This window comes from Mizuhopecten yessoensis, unplaced genomic scaffold (genome assembly GCF_002113885.1).
Source record: "Mizuhopecten yessoensis strain PY_sf001 unplaced genomic scaffold, ASM211388v2 scaffold6719, whole genome shotgun sequence".
In the NCBI taxonomy this organism is placed as follows: Eukaryota; Metazoa; Mollusca; class Bivalvia; order Pectinida; family Pectinidae; genus Mizuhopecten; species Mizuhopecten yessoensis.
Genome location: NW_018406690.1, coordinates 2,110,675 through 2,122,937, shown reverse-complemented (window position 1 = coordinate 2,122,937; position 12,263 = coordinate 2,110,675). Strand labels below are relative to the sequence as shown.

Here is a 12,263-nt window from a genome sequence, read left to right as displayed (position 1 = left end):
CGCTAAGAATAATATTATATTTTTGTAGACAAAAGATGAGCGTCAGGTTCACCAGTTCCACTTTACGACGTGGCCAGACCACGGAACTCCGGACACTCTTGATCTCGTCCTTTTCCACCGCCGTGTGACATCGTATAGGACACATCTTACTGGGCAGATGGTTGTACACTGCAGGTATTGCTATTACAACAGGCGTAGGTCACCTTTACGATTTCCGTAGCCGGTATAAGTAGTGACATAATACATTTTCAAAAAAACAAAAGACAGCTTTCATAGGCACTCGTTTTGTCATAAAAAAACAATTCAAAAGGAAAACGATCCTTATAAAAGTAGAAGTTTATGTTCTTTCCATAGTTTGATTTGGTTGGGGTGTGGGGTTGGTGTGGTGTTATATTAGAACAACTCAGGTCGGTTTATTTAAAGACAGTATTAGGTATTCAGATGGTGTCTCATCCTCAATTCTATTGATATTTCTGTTCTTTTGGCTCGAATGAAGAAAAAGATTTTCCCTGTGTTTAAAAAAGGAAATTGTTTGGTACGATTTGACGTTCCTTATTTTATCATTCTTATGATATTTCTAAAGCTTTTTAATGGTTTCAGTTTTGTCGTTTCTATGTTTTTTTTAATACTTCCGCCAAAATTGTCTGGCCGGATGTCGTTACGATTGTCTTTTAGTTTCACCAATACTTTTTTTATGAGGTCAGATGAGTCCACTTTTTTTACGCAAATACATATGCTTTGAACCTTGTTACAAAGCCAGTAAACATTGATTATAAATGCTAGATACATTTAAATGGCAAGATCAGTCGGACAATCTTGACAGCATCTGGATTTTTAGACTTCCTATTCTAAATACATCAACAGTTAATTATACTTTTTATGTTATGTATTCGTTTAATATGGGACAGTATATCCGATCGCATTTTCGAATTCTGACTAACAATAAAATATGTTCAACCTAAGCGAAGATATTTATCACATTTTGTAACAAAATATCACTGACTTCTACTATTATTTTCTTTATCTCAGTGCTGGAATCGGGAGGACGGGAACCTTCATAGGTTTAGATGCTCTTTCAAAGGAGGAAAAGAAATCTGGACAAGTGGATATTCCCCGTTATATAAGAAAGATGCGGGAGGACCGAATGAATATGGTTCAGACTCATGTAAGAGAATAAATGTAGACAGATAGTTTTCTGGTAAAATAAAAAGTAACTCCTTTAGTTATAACAAAAATCCAAAAGGAGGCTTTGATTTACATATGTTATTTCTTACATATACGTTCCCCAACGGATGACCATTAATTATCTTATGTATAAAACCCGAGTTTGTTTATTTTCAAATTGTGAAATGAACCAAAACACATGTTTAAAAAAAAAGACATTCCTTATCTCCGATCGACGTCATTAATAAAATATTGACCAACGAAATCACGTCGAAGGTATCACACACTGGTGGGGAACCACAATTGTTTACCGTTTCCTAGCAGGTTTATCCAATATGTCGTAGAGATAAACGTAAATGGTATACAATTTGTTACCATTCCTGTACTAATATGACATACTTGTTTATTCACTTTCCAGGAACAGTATATCGCTATTCACGAGTTGCTTGTCGAGACACACGATCTAACGGATACTCTGATTTCCGATACTGACTTTCCTGTAACTTTGAGAAAAACGCTTCCGCCCGGAAAACCAACAAACCAAACAAAGCTACGAAAAGAATTTGAAGTGAGTGCTTTTCAAGATTCGGAAATTAAAATAGTGTTTCTATATAAATGATCAATGAGATTGCAATACATTTTTCTAACTTTTTTTAAAGAATTTACAGACACTCCTTCCCAAATATGATTCAAGTTGCTACAGAGCTGGAATGATGAAAGAAAACAAGAGCAAAAACAGAACAATGTCTATTAAAGCAGGTATGTATAGTTAAATATCACAATAGTACTATACGTTATGTGTTTTTTTTTATATATGTGCATTTCAAAATAATATTTTGTGAATATCAGCAAAGCTTTTTAATAGTAACATGTTTGAAACCGTTTTAGTTACTTTTTGTATATCTTTTGTTACGATTCAAATTGACATGTTGCCTTTACTCTTTGTTGTTTAGTTGACATGTATCGAGCTTACCTGCGGTCACAGGTGGGCGGCAGGAATGACTACATCAATGCTGTTATGCTACGGGTAAGCCATTGATAACAGATTTTATATTTTGTTTACTGACTTGCTACGACATTTTCCGCTTTTGTTATTGTGAAGCGCTCATTAACTATTCATTCAATTTCATTTTAGTCACACAGGTCGAAATCAGGGTACCTTATGACACAGTTTCCGTTAGAGGGCACGGTTGATGACTTGTGGACGATGGTGATTGACTACAACTGTGAGAACATCGTTGTCCTAGGTACCCCTAAAGAGGTGAGAAGAAAATTTCAACAGTTTTAGTTATACATGTCTTTGGCAGAATAGGTGACCACATGTTTCCTGCCATGATCTTACAGTATATGCTCATACCGAAAGGTACTTAAGATCTTAACACAAAACATGAATCCGACTACCCAACCAAAGACGTGTATACCGAAACTCTTAAACTCCAAAACCTCATTGATTATATCATGTATGGTATATTGATACTGATTATTTCTCATTGCAGACATAAATAGGAATTTTCAGTATTAGACATTTTCTCGTGATAATACAGATACCTTTTTTCAGATATTTATGTTCATGGTACAGTAAAAAAAAAAAATATGATAGCAAACTTTTAGGGATTTTCTTACAGTTAATGTTTTGAATAAATTTTACAAAGGGTAAATGTAAAATTATCAACTTTGACAAGTGAATTGTCACACTTGACTTCATTCGTAAATTTTCAAACGAATATTTTTTATTAACGTTTTTCTGATATAAGTCTGACGATCACTGCATAAGGAATCCTCCATCATTCAATGCGACACATAAGGAAGGAATCGTTAATACCATCAAATAGTTTATCCATTTCCAGATCCTTGAAAAGTTAGCTGTTACACTTAAGACTTAAACATAACGTCGTGGAACCCAGCAAGTGAGGACGTGATATATATATTTACAGTTGGACCAAAATATCATTAACATTACCTTTGTATAGGAATTTTAATAGTTCTCATAGACTTTTATTCATAACTGAATAATACAGAATGTATTGATGTTAATCAATTCAGTTTGTTCTTTCTACAGCACTGGCTTCGAGAAGAGAGCGAAACAAATGGAGCCCATGAGGTATATGTTAAAAAGCAGAACGCATTAGAAGTCATTCCCGACGTCGATGTTGCTGACTATAACATAACAAGCAAGGTATATAGAGCATATTTCATAATGCAATCTAACATATCTAGTCAAGACAAAACAAATGTTTAGACAACAAGATGAACATGTATTGTTATATTTGCCTTGCAGGGTTTTGTTCAAGATATGATCTCACATTACGCGTGATGGGATAAAAAAAACACGTGACAATGACACCGATCCCGGCGTTGTTAGCAACAATATATATCTGTATTGTGCGTCAATACATTATATATTAATGCTATACATTTATATAAAGCAAAGGGCTTAATATTTTAAAGGGATACATGAATATATAAACTACGGCGTTAATATTCTTTATTTTAAATTGTAATAATTTACTATTGTTATATTTTTTCGAGTTACAGAGCTCCAGTACTGACATGACAATACGGATCTTCACTATGAAGGAGTGGTCATCGGATTCTTTGCTGCCCCCCTCCAACTCGTCCCTTCTCCTCTTGCTTGAGCAGCTGGACAGTCGTCGACGGTCAGACAACACAAGACCTGTGGTCGTCATGTGTCAGTAAGTTTACATTCTGATAAAGGAAAAAATGAGGCGATCACTATTCATCAATTAACTGTGTTTTGTTCATGTTTATTGAAAGACCTCTTCCACTTTAATGTCGCTCTACAATATATCAACCGATGAACTCGACACGTCAGTTGTAAAAAACAACATGATATTCAGCCGTGTAGATGTGACTGTATTTCTGCCGTGATATATGTTATAGTAATAAGCTCTCTTTACTGGCTATATTCGTCCAACTCTCTCTTTCTCCACTGGTTGTATCAGTGTGTATAAAGTAACTTTAAATGACTAGTGCACGTTATCACTCCCTTCGTCCGTAAATGTATATACTCTTTTTACGAATTTCGCGAAATATCACTTAATTTCTTTTAAATAATCACAAGAAATACAAAGAAATGAAGCACATATCAAAAAGTATGTTTGTACAAACCGAAGCCTAAAAAAGTAGATATTTTTCTGCATCATATGGTCATTTCGTACATTTAGGCCTCATCTCATCAGTGGCAATGATGAATGAAATTTGTATATCCTAATTGTTCCGAAACATATGTAAAATACAATGAAATGGGATCTGTGTCTATGAACATCTTACAATTTGATCACTATCAGCTACAACAGATAAGTTGTCATTAAACGAGTGCTTCATGTAATCTCTGCCAGAATATATTCCAACTACAAGGCTATGTCTAACCTCAGGGACTTCAGAGTCAACCATTTAATAAACTAAATATAACATGATTTTGAATTGCCTTCTTAAAAGCTAACGAGAAAAGTGTATTTTATTTCATATGTTACACAACTTAATATCAATTTACATAAAGCAGAATCGAGTTTATTATGACTGATATTAAATACCAAGAAAAGACAAAACAACACAACTAACTGAGATGGCATGAATCCTTATCAGTTAGCCTGCGCTAACAGTTTTAGCTATTTTAGTTTAGTCGTTTATAGTAGTCGACATTTTATACACATGGCCGTTTTAATTACTTAGGGACGGATGCACACAGAGTGGACTATTCTGTTGTATATCAAACGTCCGGGATCAAATGAAGATGGATGATGAAGTGGACATATTTCAAACGTCTAGACAAATACAAGTCCGACGCCCACAAGCTCTCAGACACATTGTAAGTATTCTGATGATGGAGTATAGGAAATAGCATCTAATCAAACGAAATAGCGTAGACGCAACGTCATTTTATAGAAGTTTTTTTTTTGCCGTAGAAACACATGCAAACAGATGTTTTAACGTTCATGAGGGTCGAGGGTCAGTGTAGCGCAACATTAGACCCTTTTTGGTCCCGAAACCTGTTCAGTTGAATCAATACATTCATCGTTGGTACACATGTATATAGTTGCATGTATAGTTGGTGAATAAGCTAGGAATAACTTTATCAGTTTCATGCTCTAAATATGTTCTACGTTAACAACCTCTTTAGTTAAATCAATGTTGAAATTGTGACTATTAATAATACAAATTACACGATTCATTCTTGATTTTCCATGATCAACTCAAATACTTATAATAAATTACATTGCTATCTATTCGAGTGCCGTTCATCTTGTTATAAAATAGATACATGTATTATTTGATAGTTATTCAAGGATAGAACACGGTATGTTTGCGATAGAACACTGTGCGTTTCGAAGAGTTGTTCAACGATACATAGGGTGCGACTTACTTTTTTCAAAACAACAGACAAAGTTAGTTTGTAAATTATTATACAAATGCGAGTCAGTGCTGATGAGAATGTCTTTCATATATTTCAGGAGCAGTACCAGTACTGTTACAACTTCATCGGGCAGTATCTGGACTCAACCAACATCTACATCAACTAAAGGCGTGTGAAATGGGAATCCTTGCGTCTTTTGAAGGCTGACAGCTAACTATCTGGATTGAGATGCATGTGATTTCCAAATTTCGATAGTTACTTTCATGAAACTTAATTCGATCGTTTTTGTGGAAGTGAACTTCGTATAATAACAGGATGTGATTGTCGATAGAAAGACGTCCCTCCTACAACAGGAATGTTTGAAAACAGAAACAACATATTCAAATACTTTCCAGGATTTTGAAAATCTTCCTCGTAACGCCTGTATTTTGTGAGACGATAACATATGACACCAAAGCGCAACGCATTGCATCATAGAGACGTACTATTTGTTAACAATTAGACTACATTATAGTAATGATTACCTATTTACACTCTACATGAGGAGTAAAATTATAAATATAAAACCAGCTGAATAGATTGCAGATATTATTCAATGTCTGGTTTTATGCGTATTGAAAACAAAAATAGTATAATAATAACCTTAGAGGGAAAGTGCTTTAAACTAATTATATCAAGTTTTTTACACTGAAAAACATATATCTATTCAAATATTTTTTGTGATACGGTTGAACATTTTACATGTAAGCCTTATTGTTTTCACTACAACTTGTTTTGTTTAGTGTTTGTGTATGGTGTATGTCCTATTAACAACGTTGATCAATTAAGGACGATCCAGGGTTTGTAAGTGGGGGAGAACCGCCGTATCTGAAGAAAAAACACCGACCTACGGACAGGACCTGGCCACTGCCCCACATATGCCTTAAACCTACGACCTCCAGTGGTGATTGGCTAGTGATCGTAGACAGTCTAACGTCTGAACCACTCGGCCACCGTGGCTCCTTGCTAAAAGTACATATACTTTAATGTATGTTGATATGTTAAAGGTTTATTACATCAAACGCTGGTTTCATTGTTATTCACACTACATAGATTTGATAGTTGATTTGGGATGATGTAGTTAACCTTTGTCTTCTAAAAAGGAAGGATTTATAATGACAGCAAATATCTATGTTTAAAAAAAATGTGTTCCGGTAGCAGAAAGATTTTGAAAACTAAATGTAAATTGAGGTTCTCCTATCTATAGCGATGTAAATAATTTCTTCTCCTGCATGTTGTTAGAAATTTTCATTTTAAAACTTTCTACCCCAGACACCCTTCGAAATCTAAGTCATACTTAGTCAGCGTTGTTTATTAACTAATACACATACAGTTGCGTTGTATTTTTCTTGTAATTACCAGTGTCAAGTTCTGACCATGCATGGCAATCAGAAAGGATGCATATGACAAGAGCATCACAATTTTAGCACCACAACAGTTATACTACACGATTTGTAAAAACAAATATTAGCTGATACGAATTTCATCTCTGGGCGAGTATGTCCAGTAAACATTGCATAAAACACTGCTGTGGTTCAGTTTCGTCAGCACTCGAGATCAAACCGTGTGGCAGTCTCAGTAAGCATAGCTTTTTGACAATTACCGTGTTATATGACGCTCTTATTAATTATTAAGTTATGTTGTTGTTCACATTTGTTTAAAGTTTATACAAAATTATATATTTTTGATATGTGTTTTACATATGCCTTTATTTTGTTTTGTTTGCTGTTTCATATACAACAGTTACGGAACAAGCGTAAACTTTAAGGATATGCCTTGTTGAATACAAGTTATATTCTCTGTTGTCTTTGGCGAATATCAAACACGAAAGAAAATGAAAATATTGATTCAATATAACATTCATTAACCAATTTGGACATGTAACTCAAACAAATAATGCTACTGCCCTCATCGTCTTGAGTGCATCAAATGACGATGCATTGGACCAAATCATTATGTATTTAAAGCACTATGATTTTGTTATTTAATTTATTTCATATCATCTTCTTGATATTATTTTATCATAAAGCAATGTCTGTCAGTTGTACAATCAAATTAAACATGATAATGATGCTCTTTACATTGACATTGACCACTAAAAACCATACACTATCGAGTTATACATTTAATACCACAGCTTATATATATAAGTTGTACAATGATATAAATAGAAGTTGTACAATGATATATTTCTCTTTATAAATATATATATTTATATATATATCGTATTGTTAATCATATTTAATTCATAACTATAAATACTACATTAGACTAAAACAGTTTAATGGGCGTATAAACAGCACATGCATAATCGCAAATGTCTTCTTTGTCACTAATCAAAACCTTATCAAAAATCGGAGTTACTTTCAATATTATGTATGATTTCAATAACCTATTTCTCTACAATATATTATGACAATAAATATATTGGTAGATCCGAATAAGATAAATATTAATAGACAATTTTCGAACTCACGGAACTCAGTATACACACTCTCTCAATAGAGGTATTTTGTACAAAGGGGAAAAGAAAAAGTATCGGAAAAATACCTTAAGATCATTACAACATGCAAGTCCCTGGGATAACTTTGTTTCTATCTTTTAAAATCCGAAAGAGCTAAATTCCTTGTTATCATGTTCTCCTTAATTTTCCCGTTAAATAACGGTAGGATTGACCTCTTAGATATTAAGATCTGTCACACAAACTATCAAAACCCACTAACTGACACTTAATTCATACTTATGTCATTGATAAAAGCTGTGAAACAAAATAATTGCTCCTCATTTGTACAAATGGCAGAAGTGTTACATAATGTTACATTTCGTTTTTCGCTTACACTACAAAGACTATTATGTATCGAGTATGTTTATTTAGAAAAAATAAATGAAAATGTATAGAAAGATGCGACCACAAATACAATATTATTATTCGAATTTAATTAAAGAAGAGCTGTGAGTTTTAATATTTCCTAAACAGTTTATCTTAACTATTAATTTTCATATACATATTTATCAATTATTTCTTTTAGTTAGAATTAAATAAAATGGTGCATTACCATTTTTTGTCAAACTAACATTTTAGTTTCTTGTTAACCGAATAGCACTGTCTAAATTTTGTATATATCATGTGACTTATTCAATTTAAAACCACCAATAAGGTAAATACATACATGTAGCATCCCAATATTTGTCTGTGGTAAATCAATTAATCTATAACTGCACTAATAATTTACACAAACACTTACATTATCACAAAAACTTACATTAACACAAACACTTACACTAACACAAACACTTACATTTGCACAAACACTTACATTAATAAACACTTACACTAACACAAACACTTACACTAACACAAACACTTACACTAACACAAACCCTTTCATTCATACAAACACTAACAATAACACAAACACTTACATTCATACAAACACTTACACTAACACAAACACTTACACTAACACAAACACTTACATTCATACAAACACTTACACTAACACAAACACTTACACTAACACAAACACTTTCATTCATACAAACACTAACAATAACACAAACACTTACATTCATACAAACACTTACATTCATACAAACACTTACATTCATACAAACACTTACAGTTACACAAACACTTACATTCGCACAAACACCTACACTAACACAAACACTTACAATAACAAAAACACTTACATTCACACAAACGCTTACATATACACAAACGCCTGCACTTACATAAACACTTTATCAGTTTAAAGGAGTAATGTTTGTGTATGAGGCCCTCCATATGGACTTGAGACATCGATTGTGGCTAACTGATACCTTTAATTACATCTGTGGTCTTAGTGCTATTATATAGAGTTGCAGACGAGTAAAAGAAATAAGAAACAAACGCACTTAAACTTAATAGCATTTTAGTCAACAAATCAACACCTATAAGACACACACAATAAAAAAGAAGAATAAAAAGGAGGTAGTCCTTAGTCGCGAAAAAGAGTGGACTTTTGTTTTTCTTACTGGCAAAATATCTTCTTCGATATTCATTTCAAATTACTCAAGGCAGATAATATTTATCAATTACTGCTTTTCCGCGCTTTTGTTAAATGACTTACTTTTTGAAGAGAATATTTTGTACATTGTTATAGATTATTTTTTTAAGTGACATAGATAAAATGTAAGAGTACCCCCGTGTTACTTCGGTGTTATAAAAGGAGGCCCTCTTATAACTAACCAACAGATGGAAATGCATGCTAATAAAACAAATTTACAGGGACCGGGAAACGAGCCGCCAATATCTCAACCTTTGTTGACGTCTTTATAAGTTTGACACTGGGTACAGTTTGACCTGTGTTTGTATTATTATATTTGATATGTGTGCCTTACTTATCTTTATTATTGTGTTTATTTAAACGCATACAGAGACGATAATCCACTATGTTTTACAATTTATTCAATAAACAGTTTATTTATGTAACAATTTATATGTGACTTTGTTCTCGTTTTATATGGTATTCATTTTTTTTTCGAATATCTTCACATCATAATTTAGATATTCGATTTAGACGAACATAATTTTGAGTTATACATAACATCAGTGAATAACCACAACACTAAAATTCAGCATTTATAAAACCTTGTAAAAGTCGAGTATCGGCAAGGTTTTAGAATGTATATAAATACTTTTTTAAGCATTGTGGTTCTTCAGTGATGTCATCCATTACTCAAAGTCACGAAACCGAGTCCCCGTGAACGTCGTCTTTTAGCGATGCTATTCTGACCGATTAGACATGGAATCTGTTTCAAACGAAATGTCCTTGGAATCGTTATCACCTACTGAAAGGACCACTTTAATTAAAAATTTCCAATTATATATGCTTCTGAAAATAACGTAATATACCAGTCGATGGAAACAAAAGCGTTTCCGAGGAAACAATCGAGTCCGTTCAGCGCCGCATCACTTCCAAATACATGTATTCTATCAATGCGCGAACAATAGCTTTAATTTTAAACAAGCAGAAGTTATGCAATTATTAACAGTTTTTCAACATATACACACTCATGAAATAAATAATAAAGTTAAGTTTGTGTTCAAACCGTTTTATTTGCGTGTGGTTTACAATGACACGAGGAACTATATTATTTCTTCTGGAAAACTCGGCTGTTCTGGGATTTGAACTTACTGACGGGAAATTAAAACGTATTTTGCTTCAGTTACTATACAAAACAAACTATATAAATGTAAATATAAGCATTAACGGGCGACATGAATATGTATCTGTCACCCAAATTGCATTCATATCGACTGTATACTGCATCTGGTAACAGTTCAATGCTTAAATATTGCAACATTTTCATTTCAATTGTTTACAAAAAAATGTTGATACATGATTAATTGACCAATATAGATATAGAACTAAATAATAAACATCAAACAATTGATATATTAACTTATTATATAAAGTACAAACACACGTCTAAGCACACTGTGCATGTGAAAAACCTCTAAACACCTTGACATTATATTATTATTATTACAAACTTGCTTAATCTTATTATAGTGATACAGCTCATATTCCGGTCATGGAATATAAGGACTTGCCTTTCATACTGCGAAAATTCAAAATGTTGCATTATCCATTAGCCAGAACTCCTTTTGGGTTGCAATTCATTGTTTGATATCAACTGATCAAATAGACGAATTGGTACAAAAAAGGTTCTGAAATGTTGGTGCCATTATTTGCTATCCGTCCTTTAGGCCGTTTTAATATCGCAGTTGTTTTTTGGTTCAAGTTTTCCGAAAACCAAACTGAATATTGATACGAGGTCCTCGTCTGTTGCAGAAACTATATTTAGCATATATATATGTATAATAATAAACAATGCCACACATATATGTTCATCGGTCGTCTCAAATTGCACTCCGTTATTGTGCAAATGGATACGCACATTCTACTCGAGCTAATGCCCCCGTGAAATATATTCATACGCACAATTCAAAACAAAACTTTGGGATACTACCTTTGTATCCTACATTGTAATATATAGGGCGTGTGATAAAGCTGGGAGTAATCATTATATGTTTACAAGTAATATACATTATATTGAACTATTTTGATACAGAGGATACCACATAATACGATCATATTAATGATAATGAGAACGTGTAGATCGTTCATGTTGTTTGATTGTAAACATGCCACGTTGTTTCACCGATATCTGACAGTCATGTTGTTTTGCTAGCTATAATTAAAATACATGCATGTACTATGTTCGGAAAATGTTTACGAGATCTGTACCATGAATAGCACTAACGCTAGGATCCTGCTCACTGTAATCTCTGGACTACGACCTTTTCGTCAATGCGTACATGCTGTACTATGAACGGCAAGGTTGTAATTTATACATATCAACCCTTACCGGCTCTCTTTTGTAATGGAACTAGAACTAGGCACGTCCTATATTTGTAAATTATAAATATGTTTCATAAGCCATGCCCTTGTATGATATATGTATATAAGTTGTATCAGTTTCGGAATTCTTACACGAATCCGATGATTTAACTCCATTATCGGTTCAATCACCAAGGACTGCGATTAACGAGTGTAGAATCTTTAAAAGCAAACGGCAAACTTACTGCGATCCAGTGTTCCAAGAAAGACAACTCGAATGAATTAAAAATCTTATT

At 33.2% G+C, this 12,263-nt stretch overlaps 1 protein-coding gene across 2 annotated transcripts in view; it reads left to right on the top strand.

The window, feature by feature from the left end:
• The window catches only part of LOC110452547 (receptor-type tyrosine-protein phosphatase epsilon-like), a 31,502-nt gene extending 22,630 nt beyond the window's left edge, over positions 1-8,872 (top strand). For both annotated transcript variants that reach the window (XM_021501152.1, XM_021501153.1), the window contains 10 exons: positions 29-174; positions 1,030-1,165; positions 1,583-1,732; positions 1,824-1,923; positions 2,118-2,191; positions 2,300-2,425; positions 3,224-3,340; positions 3,700-3,857; positions 4,858-4,993; positions 5,637-8,872. In XM_021501152.1, coding sequence (XP_021356827.1) covers positions 29-174; positions 1,030-1,165; positions 1,583-1,732; positions 1,824-1,923; positions 2,118-2,191; positions 2,300-2,425; positions 3,224-3,340; positions 3,700-3,857; positions 4,858-4,993; positions 5,637-5,705 — 1,212 coding nt within the window. In that variant the 3' untranslated portion in view covers positions 5,706-8,872. The remainder of the gene's footprint in view (positions 1-28; positions 175-1,029; positions 1,166-1,582; positions 1,733-1,823; positions 1,924-2,117; positions 2,192-2,299; positions 2,426-3,223; positions 3,341-3,699; positions 3,858-4,857; positions 4,994-5,636) is intronic.
• The last annotated feature ends 3,391 nt before the right edge of the window (positions 8,873-12,263 follow it).